We start from the raw sequence: 16,657 nt of genomic DNA, 5'->3' as shown, positions 1-16,657 counted from the left end.
ACTATTTTGGTAAAATATGACATTTCAAAACTAATCACAGATAAGAAGAATTCTGACTGAAAGAGTCCAGTTTTCCTCATAGCATTGTGAGATAATGCTGTGAAAAATGGATAGAATGGTGTAAAAATAATCCATAAATTATAATACAAATCTTCGCAATCTGTGCATATACTTACATGTATGCAAAGTTTATTATTTGGTCACAACAACAACAAAAAATGCATTGATCTTCACTCCTATGGGGAGAAAATAAACAAAGAGTAATGAGTAAAATACGGTCAGGAGCAACAGAGATAATAATATTTTTACTTAATTAAAATATGTTTTCTTCATGTCAGTGTGGCGAGCAGAATCATCTTACTTATCTCGATGTTGAAAAAAACTGCCCTCTTGTTGCCTTAGTGCTGCAGCGCCCTCTGTTTGTATTATTTAGAACTGCAGCATATTATTGGATTGGAAGAACTATATCGCCCTCTACTGGTGGCGGTCAGAACCGCAGCACCCTTTGCTTGTCAAAGTGAGAACCGCAGCGCCCACTGCTGGTCGCTTGTATAACCGCAGGCTGGTTATTGGCTGCCGTCTGTACCATAACAGTCGTGAGTGGCGCTGCCTCCTGTCACACATCCCCACCGGAGCCGGAGCCTTGCCGACCCGTCCTCTGAGGGCAGAACGCAGCTTGTGCGCTGATATTCGGTGGCCCTCGCGTCCTCGACGGCTGGCTGTTTTGTCGACGGACTTATTTTTCCGATATGAGTCAGCGCAACCCAATATCAAAGGTAAGCGAGATGCCGGGGAGACTGAAGCTATCAGGCTACATGAATGCTAGCAGCCACATCGGCAGCGGTGTGGAAGAAACTGTTAGTTGCTGTTCGTAACGCGGCCGACCGGCTCCCGTCGTGGAAACGGTGACCGTGCTCACGCTGCTTCACGCGGCACCGTGGACAGGGCTTTTACCGGCGAGGGGAGCATCATTTGTGTCGATGAGGCGCGATTAGCCTGGTTAACTTTACATTGACATTGACTTCCAGAGGAGCCGTCACGCTACACGGTTCTGCAGCCTCCCATTTGTCGTCCCACACGAACACTTATGAGGATAAATCATCAGATATCCACTAAAAGGAGCCCATCGTGGGTTCTCCTCAGCCTCATCATGAGGCTCGGCAGCATGCCATGTTCTCTGCGTACAGACGGGACAGAAGCGGGTTTGAATAACGGATCAGCACATGGGAATAACCGGAGACTTTCAGAGCACATGTCATCGGACCGCAGCTCCAGCCAAACAAACAAACACACACACCTCGGTACAGTGTGGCCGGGCAGACGGCAGGCTGGAAGGGTTGTGCTATTGTTGTCTGCTCAGCTGGTTATCCGCACTGCCCATCTGTCACAAAGAGACTTCTCGTGTTTGACCTGCTTATTGGAGGCGTCTCGGGGCGTCTGCGATGGATTAACCCAGTGATGGACTGCAGCGATACAGAGATGTTTCCCTGTTGTTAAAACATAGACGATTTATGATAGCGTGGGGGGGAGCCCCGCCTTTTAAATAATTATTTCATTCATGAATGATGCCATGTATCAAATCGTGTGGCTCTTCAGTCTCACTATAGCGGTTTCCTAAAGCTGGAATTAATTTAAGACGCGATTACAGAAATATAGGCAAGATACTTGCTTGTAACAGGTCAATGAAATGAATGAGCTTTTTTGTCAGGGATTATCATCTGCTCATATTAACACCAACACACACAAGGACGCAACTGAGATTATAACTCTGTCCTGTGCTTTTAAAGGGCATTCCTGTAGCCACTTCAAGACATTGAAGTCTGTAGATACACCTTTACATGCCTATTACTCTATCAAAATTATACTGTCCATCCAATTACAGTCACCATTGACCTACACTCTCCTCCAATACACTGGTTTATACACAAAAAGTACACTAGATCACAAATGTACAACACTGTGGTGTTGATGTTATAATGAATACCAATAATTAACAGCTATCTTAAAAAGCCTTTCCTGGGTTCTGGTATGTTTTTAAATTTATTGTTGTTTAGCAGAAAACATGCAATGATGCACAACTCCATCCATCCATCCATCCATGTAAGTGGATGCATATGTGAAGTATGAAAAAACTACTAAAAAAACATCACTATATAATGCACCAATTCAGAATCAGAGGTGTAAAGGCAGGATACATCCTCAACAGATGACCAACCTGTCACAGGGAAACACAGACTCCTGGTTTATTGTATCATCCCATGTTCCTCAGACAGCTACAGATTTTCACCCTTAACATGAATTTTAGAGATTCTCTCATCACATCGTTCAAGTCTTAATAACTTTCAGTTGTTTACTATTAGAAATGAGAAAACTGAAGTCGTGAGTTTATGTAATTATTTCTGTAGCTCTGTAACTTAAATCCCACAAAGGCTCCCTTCGCTGTTACCTAATCTCCCCCTCTCCTCATTCTCCGGCTCTTTTTGTTTTGCTTCCAACAAAGTCACCCCACCAACCAGAGCTCTGCCGGTCGTTGACCCCGTCAGAAACCCGGCTTCCCCTCATCCTGCGTATCACCTGCTCCGACCCAGACACCGCAAGGAGACAAAGGCTCAGAGTTCATTCACTCATTGTTGGACATCAGTTAGACAGGATTAGGTTTGCCAAGAGGCCGGCATGTCTGCTGTTTCCCTCAGGCTTATTATTCACGGAAAGATGGAGCTGCGCTGACACACATACTGTACAGTGCTCGGTGGCACAGCATTCATTCATAAAGTGACTCACTAACCCACTTCCGAACTCCTGCAGTGTTTTCTGTTGATTAACTTTGTCTCCAGATCGCCTGACTCCACATCTTCTCCGTTTTTTTCTTGCTGATTTGCAGAAAGTAAGACAGGAGCATCAATATGTCATAATGATACACACCAGTCGTGAATTATTTAAGCTTGTTTTCAAAGTGAGTAGTCTTGGAATGAGGCTGAAGATGTTTCAGTGGTTTGTAATATGACAAAGTATTTTGCTCCAACTGGGGTTCAAAGCATCACAGCCTAATATAGCCTCCTTCTATTAGAAAAGTAAACCATCATGTCAAATAAATGTTTGATTATGCAGCGTGAACCTGAACTATGAGTAAAAGAAAAGGATTTTTCTCACGGAGTTGTTTCCTTTTGTTCAGTGTCTTATTTTTGTGTAGGTAGTAAAGCTGGTCAAACCTGAGCAACCTGGTCTCTGATGAATCCGTTCAAATCTGAGGCTGAACATTTCATTCTTCTTCATCACAATCCGTATCTTCAAAATGCAAATAAAGCAAATGCAGGACATCACAAACATGACTTCTGTGGCCGGTAAAGCAGGTCATCCTGCAATCCAACGGCTGGAGGGTTGATTCTCCAAGTTCCTCCCAGTAGAGGTCAAGCTGGTTGTCGTTGGTGTGTGAATGAGTAAAAGTGATTGTGTAGTTCGAAATGGGTTTTACACGGTCACCTCAAAAAAAGAAAACACAATGGAAAAGGTAATCCATCCTCGACACTACTTGTTCAACTCGGCGTGGCAGCAGAGCCAGTCCAAGACGACTGAAGGCAGGGTGGACCTGCCCTGCCCTGCCATCGCCCCATGAGCAATTTACATCACCAGCTCAGTGAAGAACACACACACACACACACACACACACACACACACACACACACACACACACACACACACACACACACACACACACACACACACAGTACTGTGTGCCAATCCTACAGCACATGTTTTTTTCATATAATTTGTCACAAACATTGAAGCTTCCAAATATTTTTGCACAAGCCGAAACATCATTTGCAAGCATGTGTTTTAACCCATTGAGATTTAACCCCGGTCTTGACCTGACTATTGATGGAAAGATGCAGTTTTCAGTAAACTGCTGTCTTTATCTATTGAGATATGCATGCGGTGTGTTTGAGTAATGAGATCTGTTTAAATGTCATCCTTTGAAATGCCTGTTTCTCTGTTTCCAGCTTGCCAGCTAGTGGTGTGTGAGATCTGGCGGGAGTTGAAAGGACAGCTGTGGACATGGAGCTGTCTGATGGCCTGTTGCTGCAGGTCAACAACGGCGAGCAGTGGTGCAACCGCTGGAAACATCCCAACGACGACTCGGTGAGCCACAGACCGCAGATTCATCTTCATAACGCCACATTCACCACGTCAGATCAATACGGTCTCGGTGCAGGTCCTCTCATGTGTTTGATGTGTGTGTGTGTGTGTGTGTGTGTTTCCAGGACCGCAGCACCAGCCCGTCAGTCCTGCGCTGTGTCGCCAGCACGTGGAAGGAGGGCCTGCTGAACAGAAAGAGGCCTTTTGTAGGTCGCTGCTGTCACTCCTGTACGCCACAGAGCTGGGTAAGGTTACATTCTGGCTAATTAGCTCCAACTTCATTTGCTGAGCTGTAGTTATATTGTACTTATCATAAAACGACAGAGGTTTTTACCCAAGAAATGCAAGTTTGTTTGTTTTTTTTTCCCCTTTTAAAGTGTAAAAACTGTTGTCACCACAGAAAGTTAGAATTCATATAATAAATGACAAACAGTGAAGCCAAGCAACTGAAAGTTTTCCTTTCTGCAGGAGAGATTATTCAACCCCAGTATTCCATCTTTGGGACTGCGCAACGTCATCTACATCAATGAGACCCACACGAGGTAAACACACACAGATGCAGTCTGCTGGCATCACATGGTTCTTGCAGGTCGAGCCTCACAGATGTCACGACGAGTCAAGCTGTTTGACTTTTCATATGTTACCGATGAAAGCCCCCTCCTGTGTGGTGGAGTCAATACAGTTCAGACAGGTGAAAGAATAGCTAACAACCTGTGCATAGTAAATGCATCTCAGTCAAAAGGACCCATCTGTGAAACCTTGGAAAGATCGACAGGTGAATAATTTAAAGTGTTTGTCAGTGGACACCAGACACATGCACACTCCAGCGACTGCAGGCAAAACCCAATAGGACAGCATAATAATCCAACACTGAAATAATTAAAGCTTGGTTTAGTCTAAAATGTGTCTTCATGAAGACTGGTTGAAATAATAAAAACTACACAATTCACTGTAATAGTAATACTATGTTTATCATCCCTAATGGCACTCTTTCTGTAGCTACAAAGTACATTTTATCATTTATTTATGTAAAACATTACAAATTGAGCTTAAGTTTTTAATTATCAAGACGAAAACAGGAAGTCTTAACTTTCATCCATTATTAATGCAGCTTCATCATTCTAAGCATGGATACCTGCGACCGTCAGCTGCTTTGATCTTTTCTCTAGATCTCTGAATCGTAGAGGTTAAAACAAGAAGCGAGCCAGTTTGAAAGTTGCAATGAGAAGAAGGTAAATATCTTTAACAAATTAAAAATTAAAAAAAAATCCCCCGAAAATTCCTCAAACGAAGCAACAATGTCTGAAAACCTGTTTAAGTACAGTGACTAAATAAAGACACTTACTTGCCTCCTCTGAGTCAGACATTTCAGATTAAATCAAATATTTAATAATATGGTCGGTCTTTGTTTTGTTTCAGTGGAACAAAGCAAATAAAGTCGAATTGAACACGTCTTGACCTGAGCTGCTTTTTCAAGCTTAAAGTTTACCTTGAATTTACTAGAAAACTGTGGAAATCTGAACAGTTCTCCCATATACGTGCTATTTTCCGTGACCATAAATGAATTTTTTCCCTGCTGTTGACACATTGTTGTGCAGAGTGTTACCAGCACATGTATCTTTGTTGTTTAAATAATCTGTCAATTTTTTTGCATTTCTCCCATTAACATCATTGTTAGATCAATTTGATCTTTTCTGTACAGTGTTGGTTATCAGACATTAGAACTAAGTGAAAACTGGTTGTTCGGTCAGTTCATGTTGTTTCCCTCCATCTGCCGTTCATGCATTACATCTCAGATTGTGCTCCGTTATTTCCATATCGTTAGTATTCAAAAGTGCATGTGTGTTGGTGTGTGCTTGTGTTTGCAGGCAGCGGGGCTGGCTGGCTCGCAGGCTCAGTTACGTGCTGTTCGTCATGGAGAGGGATGTCCATAAAGACATGTTCACCCGGAACGTGGTGGACAACGTGCTCAACAACAGCAAGTAGGCGCCAACGCCATCTGAGACTTTTAGTTATCGTTCACACACACACACACTACTGTGTGAGGCCTGTGTTGGTTTAAAGAAAATCTTTAGTAGTAGTCCTTGGAGATACATCAGTGAGTCAAATCCCCCCAGAGAAAACAGGCACACAGGAGTGTTTTTACATGAGTGCGTTTGTGCGTCGCTGTTTCTCGCTGGTGCCATGTTTCCTTTGCTGATTGCAGAGTGGAGGCTGCCATTGTGAAAGTAGCCACAGACTCGGACGGCGCCGGCAGCCAGTCTGCCATGGAACTCAAGGCTGTCAGCAAAGTGAAGCAGAAAGCCAGGGCCTTCCTCCAAGAAATGGTCGCCAACATCTCCCCGGCCTTCATCAGGTCCTGACGCCACATCTCGCCTTTGTGAAACACAAATAAGAGGATGTCCGTGTTTCTGTTCTCCAACTGAGCGTCCTGTTCTTGTTCAGGCTGACTGGATGGGTGCTGCTCAGGTTGTTTAATGGCTTCTTTTGGAGCATCCAGATCCACAAAGGACAACTGGAGATGGTCAAAAAAGCTGCTACAGAGGTCAGACCACGTTCTTGTCTATTTACTGTAGACACAATAAACAGACATATTGATTTCTAGTATCGTTTCTAAGCTTGTTTAGACAAACGGTGTGTCGTTACATAACCTGACTTTGTCTTTGCTTTGCAGCAAAATGCGCCCATGGTTTTCCTCCCCGTTCACAAATCCCACATCGACTACCTGCTCATCACTCTGATTCTCTTCTGTCATAATATCAAAGCCCCGCACATCGCCGCTGGAAACAACCTCAGCATCCCCATCCTCAGGTAAACCGCAAACGAGGCCTTGTGTGAAGTTCGCTCCGGTGTTTTTGCTCTTTGTAAGTGAAAAGATCAGTGCGGAATCAGAAGTGAGCAAAAATCCCCAGAAGCATAAAGGAGAAATGAAAGCTTCACTCAGCAGTGAGACTACAAGCTTCAAGCCTTCACATGTTTGTTTTAGTCTCATCTGATGCAAGTCAGGTTTTATTTTCTGATCCTCTTTATGTTGACGAATATTTATAGTTTGAAGTGAGAAAAGCGGTGAAATTAGACTGTAGGTTTTTGCTTTATGTTAGCAGACCACATGAGTCTGTTTAGGCACACAAATTCCAGTATTTTTGTCTCACACTCTGTATATTTGACACTTTGAATTGAATTCATTGGCACATCTTAAAATCCCATGAGGTGCTTGTGATCGTGATAAACATGTTGCTCTGGTGGAAGTCTGTTTGGAAGCCACCTGATGAGACTTTTTTGTGTTTTCAGCACTCTGATCCGTAAACTTGGAGGATTCTTTATCAGAAGGAGAATGGAGGAAACTGGAGATGGGAAGAAAGACATTTTGTACAGATCGCTTTTGCATGCAGTAAGTTCAATCTTTCTGGCTATCTTAATACTGTTGTCTCTGTTTTGTTTAGTTTTTTTTTTTAATTATTATTCTGTACTTTTTTCCCCCTGAACTTGCTTTTGGGGCGCAGATCAAACATAGAAAGACATTTTCAGAGACGATTTCAAGTAAATTGACCTTAAACTAAACCCCACACAGCACTCCGAGGCCTCTAACGTCACATCATCGTAGTTACATTCTGTAATATCTGAACATGAAGAGAATATTCAGTGAATCTGATATTCCATCTGAAGCTTGTAGGTGGATGGTGGGAGGATGATTTCTGCTCCACTTGTGGATTTCTTGACCTCAGAGCCATCAGGGGCGCATTCTTTTAACTGATACTTCCAGCTCTTTGCAATGTGAAAACTGGTCGGTGTGCTTCATCGTTTGAAACAACTGAAAGAATTTAAGAAGAATGACGAAAAAGCATATTTTTCCTGCTCTCAGAGAAGTATTCTACTCAATTTGAGAAACAGCTCAGTGAGCATTTGAATTCTGGTTTTATTATTGCCGATAATTTAAAAAAATAGACCTTTTGATTTTTAATTTTGGGTGTAAGTCTTCTATGTAAATAATGATGATAATTGAGAGTTTAGAGTGGCTTGGTGAGTCAGAACTAGAAAGTCTTTGTTCAGTGTTACGATTTTCACAGTAATCATACTTTTTGTTCTATTTCTGAAGAAAAAAAAATTCAGGACAATGAGGGGAAACAACATGCTGTGTCACTAAGATAACTCAGTATTGTCATCCTGAGATAAGTGTTATCGGTTATGAACACGCTGTTAGAAATGATAAACTAGTTTGTCCCATTCTACCAACATAACTACACCAGACAGCGCATAAACTAAACATGTACAGTTGGGAAAAGCTCTCAAAGTAATTTAATAAAACGGGTGATTAGATTTTGATCTAAAATGCCAGTGTGACTGGCTGAGATATAAGTATCCAAGCTCCTTCAAAGGCCCGAGCTATAAAAAGCCAGGCTGGGCTCTTTATTCCTCGTGAAGCCAGCGCTGGACGTCTGCCCGCTCCACACACAGCACCGTCTATTTCCAGACAAACGCTCTCTTCTCTAAAGTCGTCTGCATGGCGAAAGACAGCTGTGCGCTCCTCAGGAGGATACCGTTACACGGCGGGACCCCCTCGACACGTGTCCCGTCAGGGGTCACACTGCTCCTGGCACCTCGCATTGTTGAAACCTGTATTCAGGGCAGCGTTCTTCAAAATAACCTTGGCTTCTGTGATGAAGCCAGTTTCAGAAATATTTACACCAAATTTAATTTTCACCAACCTTTCCATACAGCGTTGGCCCGGCCTTTTCATTCACCTTTGTCTCATCCCCCCCGCCTGTGCGTTTTCCTGCGTTTCATCAATCTCCCTGCAGTACACAGAGGAGTTATTGCGGCAGCAGCAGTTTTTGGAGGTCTACCTGGAGGGCACGCGCTCCCGCAGCGGAAAGCCGTCGACGGCGCGCGCCGGCATGCTGTCCATCGTGGTGGACACGCTGTGCACGGGGGCCATCACAGACGTGTTGGTGGTTCCGGTCGGCATCTCCTACGACCGCATCATCGAGGGCAACTACAACAGTGAGCAGCTGGTAAGCTGTTGTCTGACAGTGTTGTCGTGGATTGTGATGATTGTCGAGCCTCATTAACCAAACTGCTCTCTCCTCAAAGGGAAAGCCCAAGAAGAACGAGAGCTTATGGGGAATAGCATGTGGAGTGTTCAGGATGCTGAGGAAGAACTACGGTTGTGTCCGCGTCGATTTCAACCAGCCTTTCTCTCTGAAGGTAACTGATGGGTGGAGCCCAATGAATCTGATTAACTTTGCATCATATGAACACTTTGAACGGATCAGTTTAGGTCTGTAAACATAATTCATTGCATCCGGATCAGATTGTTTCCTTTCTCATGCAGGAGTACCTGGACACCCAGAGGAGCCGTCATATTCCGCCGCCGATGTCCCTGGAGCACAGCCTGATGCCCACCATTATATCTGCACAGTAGGTGCAACCACACACTCCCTCCACGTTCCTCCTCTGTAACCTCCGCAGCTGGCGCACCAACGGTCTGTTTGTTTTTATGAGACATAGTAAATCTTCATGTCCAAATATGCAGGCCCTGCTTGCTGCTTCCTCACAGCTTGGTTTGTTGTTTGACACGGGAGAACAGCTCTTGAGTTAGCATTGTAAACACTGAAGGGTTACTTTAGTTCAGTGTCTTTTGTTTAGTTCACAAAGACAGACGCAGGCGATCCCCGACGGATTCAAGTCTCAAGTCTAGAACTTGTGTCCCTTTAGAGAAAAACCAGGTGAACTGCTGAAGATTAGTCGATCCTCCCGTGATAATGCTGCTGATTAAGATATGTGCTGTCTTTATAAGCCTGACATGGAGAAGAAAGAATTGGATCAACTCCAGCGCAAAGACAAATGACTTTGTGCTTGACTTGTTTAGTCAACGTAACAGTCAGTTTGCAAACAAGTCGCAACACAAAGAAACCCTGAGAAGATTAATGCCCGTAGTAAATGTATCGACTCTGTCTTTACGTGTCATTACACGATGGCTGTTAAACTTTTACAGAAGTATTTATAGTACTTTTCATCCTACTCCCCCCCCCCCACCCCCCCTTAGTGTGTCGTTATTATTATTATTATTATTTTACATGCACTCTTAACTCCGGTTCCTCGTGGTGCATTATGAATTGGAAGTCTTGACCTTGAGTGCGCGTGACCCGGGTTCAAATCCCTTTTGCATGAGAAGGGCATGCAGCGAAAACCAGCCAAGTCCAGGATGCAAGACGCAGCGACTTACTGTTGCGAGGGACTGTGAAAAGAAAACCCCTCAAACAGAAACACTGCCACTCACATATTCCTTTGTCCTGCATCTTATATATTTACATATATATACAGCTGAACAACGGAGGGTGGGGGGGGGGGGGGGGGGGCTGGTGGGTGCAGTGTTTGTTTTGACATGCAAACTGCCGTCTTAAATCATCCATACTACCAGCAAGACATAATAAAGCTCATGCACTGTGTCACTGCTGTTTGTGCAGGCCCGATGCTCAGATGTTCGAGGGGCAGGAGGAGGAGCAGATGAACCGAGAGCTGCCCGACGACATCTTCAGACGACAGCTCATCGCCAACCTGGCCAAGCACGTTCTCTTCAGTAAGACAATCGCCACTTCATTTCACTCCGTGTATGAAAAACGGCTTTAATTAACAGAGCAACTATTTAATTATATGTTTCAGTCTTGGTGCATGTGATCGCAACTGTGCTCCTTTCATCATTTTAATGCACAGGAGTCTCATTTTTTTGTCCAGTGTGAAAGGTGCACCTGCTTTAAATGGCAGCGCTCATGAAATCCTACCCATCATGCTGCCTCTTGTAATTGAAATCCAACACAGCACCGTGCAGCATCAGTCCATCCTCTCCACATCACTCTGGGTGTTTTGCCCCAGGGTAGCACTCCGCGAACCGGTTCTCCCCAGCTCATTGAGTTGAGCTTTTTTTTTTTTTTTTTTTTTCCTCCTCTCCACAGCCAATCAGGGAGCCTCCAGATGGATGGCATGTTGTTTTCAGCCAATAGGGAGAAGGGGAGGATAGACATGCAGAGAGGAGAAGAATGCAGTACCAGTTTTGGTGCTCACTAATGTTCGACACCTCTCGGCTTATGCCATGGTGGAAACGACCTGTAGTAACCTCAGACATCACACTGACACAAATAGATTTTTATCTGTTTACTTTTGTGATGGTGAAAGGTGAAACAGCATCAGTCCTACCAAGAATAGAGTTGTGTGTCTGTGATCTAGGTGAAGTTAGATATGAAGCTGGACTAATACATGTTTTATTGTCCTTAATCTGTGAGATTTATTTTACCAAAACATTGATAAAGGGGAATTGGTCACTTTGTAAAAGTCCATAATTTGGTATTTATATTGTTACTTCATGTCATGAAGCAGAAGTCTTTGGTAAATAGTCCAGATAAGTTTAATTTAGAACTTATTTTTAAACATCATCGTCATAGATTGAGGTTAGATTGACACACGGTCTTGTTTTATCTACAGTTATGCTGATACTGCGTAAACCAGACTCCTAAAATATACCAGTCTGTTAGAATTGCATAACTGTTCATTTCTGTTTTTCTCGATCGCTCTTAATGTCTTTTTTTGTATTTCCTTCCACAGCGGCGAACAAATCCTCAGCGATCATGTCCACCCACATTGTGGCCTGTCTGCTGCTGTACAGACACAGACAGGTGTGTTTCCTCTCTGCTGACATCCTGCTAGTTTTCATCTGCTTTATCTGTATCTGTTCTTTTTTTTACATATTTCTTTTTCTTTGTAAATTGTCCACTGTACATCCCACCTCTGCCACAAAAACCTGCTTAGTAATGTGGGGAATCTTTCAAATGCATATATTCCTGCACAATAGTGGTGGTCTACTGCCCTCTACAGGCACACTGCTGTAAGTGCACACCAGTGAAAAATACATGATCCCTCTGTAAAGAGCACTCCTCAGGAATTTTAGGGTCTTTATTTACTCAGCCTGGACTTTGATTGATTTACCAAGTCACGACTTGTTTTATTTACATTTCATCGTGTGTATTCTTCTTTTTTCTCAGGGTGTAGTGCTGTCCAAGCTGGTGGAAGACTTCTTCAACATGAAGGAGGAAATCCTGGCTCGTGACTTTGACCTGGGGTTCTCGGGGAACTCGGAGGATGTGGTCATGCGCGCCCTCCACCTCCTGGAGAACTGCATCAATGTGACCAGCAGCTCCAATCGCAACGGGGAGTTCACCATCGCGCCCAGCCAAACTGTACCTGCGCTGTTTGAGCTCAACTTCTACAGCAACGGCCTTTTCCACGTCTTTATTTCGGATGCAATTATCGGTAAGTTAAGCGATAATATTCATGTTAAGACAAGAATAAAGATCCTTTTTTTTTTACTGTACATGTTGTACTTTTATGATACCACAAGATATTTTAGAATAAATTCCTTTTCAAGATGTACAGTATTTGTCTTTCTGCCCTTCATGTACCGTTTCAGGGAGATTGTGTACCACATTATTAGCTGGGCTCAGCTCCAGCACCCTGCAGCCCTGAATTCTAAATAGACAATAGATGGATGTATAATTATTATTCTCATCAAGCAGCCATGTTGTTTGCTGTTGATCGTGTCTGGTTTTAATTCCACCAGCGTCATCAGTCAAAAGTCAGGTTAATTTCCGTCTTTTCTTTCCTGTCTCTGCCGCCAGCCTGTAGCATCTTGTCCCTGCAGCGAGAGCTGGTCTTGGAATCAGAGTGCGATCAGCAGGACGGTGGTCCCGCCAGCGTCCTCCTCAGTCAGGAGAGACTCCTCCGTAAGGCTGCCGGTCTCTCTCACTTCCTCATCAACGAGGTGTCTGTAGCTCCAGTAAGTCCCACAATATGGTCCTTTCTGTTTAAACCTTTAGTTTATAACTTTGTCGTCATTCACAAAACACACATGAGGCATGAATCTAGTCTCATTCAGTCTCCGTCCCCTCGTCCACAGCCCTGTCAGACGATTTACCAGGTTTTGCACGATGCAGTGACCCGCCTGCTGCAGTACGGAGTCCTTTACGTGGCAGAGGTGAGTTAACAAACACCACATCCATTGAAACCGATATAGGAAGTACAGTCACTTATTAATAATGGGCTGTGTGTGTAAATGTGGACGAATCAGGAGGACCAGGAGGAACTGAGCCCGAGCCCCACAGACGAGCCCTGGCCCAAAAAGTTCTCAGAGCCACTTTCTTGGAGGAGTGACGAAGAAGATGAAGACAGCGACTTTGGGGAGGAGCAGAGGGATCGCTACCTGAAGGTTGAGATTAATAATACTCATGAGAAGAATGTTTCCATCACTGTGTTACACCAAATCGAATGATTCCATTTATTGATCTGTTCCTGTTGTATTTGTTTTCTCTCAGGTGAGCGCCTCTGCAGAGCACCAGGAGTTCTTCGTCTTCCTCCAGCGCCTGCTCAGCCCCGTGCTGGAGGCCTACAGCGGGGCCGCGATCTTCGTCCACAGTTTGAGTCAGCCCATGGCCGAGTCCGAGTACACCCAGAAGCTCTTCAGATACCTGCTCACCCGCACAGAGCGAGGAGTGGCGGCTTACGGTGAGACACGGCATGACGTTTTGATATCCACTCCGCAGGTCAATATCGAAACAAAATGTTAAATAATGGATCAGGAATATAACGGGACCTGAAAATACTCAACCCTAAAAGATTAGCTCAGGACTGAACATTCAGACATCCTGAAGTAAAACTTTAAACTACACATATTTTATAAGATAATAGTATAGTAAGAATGTATACATATCAATTATCTGTGATTTTTCTCTCTCTGAGTACGTTATTGTTCTCTGTTGCAGGTGAAAGTGCAACACATTACCTGGTTAAGAATACAGTGAGGACATTCAAAGAGCTCGGGGTAAGTGTGTGTGTGTTTGTGTGAATGAAGCTGTATTTCATTTGAGCAGATGCAGCTTGTTTCCAGCGTCGTATTGGCCCGTCATCCTCACACCCGTCCGCCCCGCCTCGTGTTTGTGCTTCCAGGTTCTGAAGGAAAGGCGAGAAAACAAGGTGACGACGGTGGAGCTGAGCAGCACCTTTCTACCTCAGGCCAATCGGAACAAGCTCCTGCAGTACATCCTCGGCTTCACCCTGCTGTGACCGAGACGCCCTCCACACCACAGGCTCCTTCCCATGAAAAGGGCTTCTACTGGTTACTCCTAAACAATCCCAGGTGCTACTCTGTGGAAAGCTTTACCAGGAAGTGCCTTCTAGTAAAACCTGCTAACTGTCAGCCGTTAGCCGGAAGAGACTTGAAGTCAGTCTTCCTTTCTCACTCTCTCTCTCTTTTTTTTTTTTTTTTTTTTTTTTTGGTTCCACTCTGACTTTCTGAACTGTGCAGCTGACAATCGGTATCATGTCCAGATGATATCGATCTTTGCTGAGGTACCTCTAGCAATCACCCGTTGTTTTTATGTGAACTCTACCAGTGAAGTAAAAAAAAAGGTTTTCATTTGACTGACCTGTGAGGAAATAAACTCAAGCAGATCAGAGATGTAACACTTTTACAGCAGTCCGAACAGAACAAGCTGCCTTTCGTCGATACGTCAACAAGCAAATTATGCATAGTAACAAATTGTAAACAACAAGAGGCTTTTTTTTCTTCTGTTAACTCTTTCTGCTCCCGTGTAGAGTTGTCCTCTGTTTCGCACACTTCAATATCATACAGTACAAAACATGTCAAGCTGTAGTTAGATGACATTTTGCAAACAGAAGTCTGTACATAAGTGACTTACAGTGTTTCCGGTTGAGCGTGCGTTTAGGAACAGATTTTCGTCAGAGACCCTGCAAGATATGTACATATCCAAATTTTTTGCTGCAGTAAAGAGAAAGCGTCTCCCTGCAGCGAAGGTCAGATATTCTGTCCAGTTGCTGGTTTGACATGTGAACAATCAGCAGTTTGTCCAGACAGAAATATCTCCTCGGCAGATGCGATATGTACATGGTCTAAAATTACACACAGTCATAGTTAAGTGCATTCATACTACTGATATCTAAGTGCTCTCACTGTTTTGTTTTGGTTTTTTTTTCCATACTCTGCTGTAAGGCCATTTCAATTCCTTTATACTTTTCAATGAATGTTGCACAGCTGAGCACTGAACGTGCTGCCAGACGTCTCTCACCGCCTCCGTACAAGCTCGGACACTCCGAGCTCACCTTACGCTTCAGGGAAAGCTCGATATTTTCAACCGTCACCACTTAGTTCCTTCATAGCGCCTCTGCTGAGCAAAGCGACGTTGAAGCCGTTGAGAAATACAGGACAGTGTGGTGAGCACAGGAAGTAAACGCTGAGGGTCTGTCTGGATGAAACTCACTGCGCGAACGACGGAGAGGAAGGAGCATGTATGAAAGGGTTAAAGGAAGTCGAATGAATCTGAGCCCGACGGTGTGAGGACGTTTTCACCGAGGGTGGAACCACACAAACGCGTTTGTACAAATATTTATGCTGCAAGTTTTTTTTTTTTTTTTTTTGTGACAATGGTTGACAATGCTGCTTGTTCCAATACATTTTAATCCTTTTTTTCCTGTTCATACCACTTATTTATTGTAATAAATCTGCATATTTTCATGCAATTTCTAGAAGCTGTGTAGGAAAAAAAAATAAAAATCCCTTCAGTCAGTGGTTCTCAAAGTGTGGGGTGAGCTGGAATCAGGGAGTCAGGATTTGAAAGGTAAAATTATGAAATATTTTAATAAAACACACATGCAATAAAGCCAGATTTCAAGTAAAGCATGAGAAGAGTTACTCTTTTTTCTATAATGTGAAAAACGTAAAATCTGTTCCTTAACCAGGAATCCATCGGCTCACCTCCTCTCGCTTTGAGAACCTCTTCAGTGAACAAAGTTAGTTTTTTCTGAAAAGAGCAGAGAGCTGAAACGGAAACGCGTCGGCGCCGAAAACTCGGCCGTCCTCACGTTCCCGGAGTCGCTCGCTAAAGGGAACCCGCCGCCAAGATCAAACCACGACCCGTACTGTACTGCATGTTCCCTCCAGTCGCCTTGAAGCATCGATCGGCGTGAACTCTGCTCGTGTGTGTGAACAGTCCCTAAGCGAGAGGTATTCGTGTGCGTAGGAGACGGCGTTTTGTTACCTCTTGAATGTATCCCGTGTGTCTCTGAATAAGGCCGATGTGATGTTGTAGAATACTTGATGAAGCCGGTACGGAAACATTCTAGTTTTTAATGAGCCGCTCGTGGGAGTTGTTGACATTCATGTGCTGCATTAACAACATCCCACTAATCTATGTAATGTTGTAGGTTATTAAAAACACACAAAAAAAAGAAAACCTTGCCTGTGTCTGGGGAGCAGGTGCCTTTTTAATGCACTGTAGTGTTCTTTTGTTGTGATTTTTTTTTTCTTTTTCGTGCATGTTAGTTATTTCATATGAAATCCTAAAGAACACTGTAGATTGTAACTTAAAAAAAAATACTCAAATGAAAGAATGTGTTATGAGAAGAATCACCAGCTACTAAATTAAAGTGTCACTTTTCTGTTCTTGCTAGCGAAGCACAA

General features: G+C 43.7%; 1 protein-coding gene across 3 annotated transcripts in view; it reads left to right on the top strand.

Moving 5' to 3' along the window:
* Positions 1-579: 579 nt before the first annotated feature.
* The window catches only part of gpam (glycerol-3-phosphate acyltransferase, mitochondrial), a 36,093-nt gene continuing 20,015 nt past the window's right edge, over positions 580-16,657 (top strand). For 2 of the 3 annotated variants that reach the window (XR_003931909.1, XR_003931910.1), the window contains exons 1-21: positions 580-776; positions 3,999-4,137; positions 4,260-4,379; positions 4,603-4,676; positions 6,003-6,116; positions 6,341-6,490; positions 6,580-6,679; positions 6,809-6,945; positions 7,426-7,525; positions 8,934-9,146; positions 9,226-9,339; positions 9,467-9,552; positions 10,602-10,714; positions 11,734-11,804; positions 12,171-12,438; positions 12,804-12,961; positions 13,082-13,159; positions 13,253-13,390; positions 13,497-13,686; positions 13,944-14,002; positions 14,128-14,559. Coding sequence is in view for 1 of the 3 variants with exons in the window: in XM_030097544.1 (XP_029953404.1) it covers positions 4,054-4,137; positions 4,260-4,379; positions 4,603-4,676; positions 6,003-6,116; positions 6,341-6,490; positions 6,580-6,679; positions 6,809-6,945; positions 7,426-7,525; positions 8,934-9,146; positions 9,226-9,339; positions 9,467-9,552; positions 10,602-10,714; positions 11,734-11,804; positions 12,171-12,438; positions 12,804-12,961; positions 13,082-13,159; positions 13,253-13,390; positions 13,497-13,686; positions 13,944-14,002; positions 14,128-14,244 (2,484 nt within the window). In the remaining 2 variants the exon portion in view is untranslated. Of the gene's footprint in view, positions 777-3,998; positions 4,138-4,259; positions 4,380-4,602; positions 4,677-6,002; positions 6,117-6,340; positions 6,491-6,579; positions 6,680-6,808; positions 6,946-7,425; positions 7,526-8,933; positions 9,147-9,225; positions 9,340-9,466; positions 9,553-10,601; positions 10,715-11,733; positions 11,805-12,170; positions 12,439-12,803; positions 12,962-13,081; positions 13,160-13,252; positions 13,391-13,496; positions 13,687-13,943; positions 14,003-14,127; positions 16,563-16,657 lie in introns of those variants that run through there. The other variant, XM_030097544.1, reaches the window with a different exon arrangement.

Source organism: Salarias fasciatus, chromosome 8 (genome assembly GCF_902148845.1).
Source record: "Salarias fasciatus chromosome 8, fSalaFa1.1, whole genome shotgun sequence".
Taxonomy (NCBI): Eukaryota; Metazoa; Chordata; class Actinopteri; order Blenniiformes; family Blenniidae; genus Salarias; species Salarias fasciatus.
Note: the sequence above shows the minus strand (reverse complement) of the source record. Positions and strands in the feature narration are given on the sequence as shown.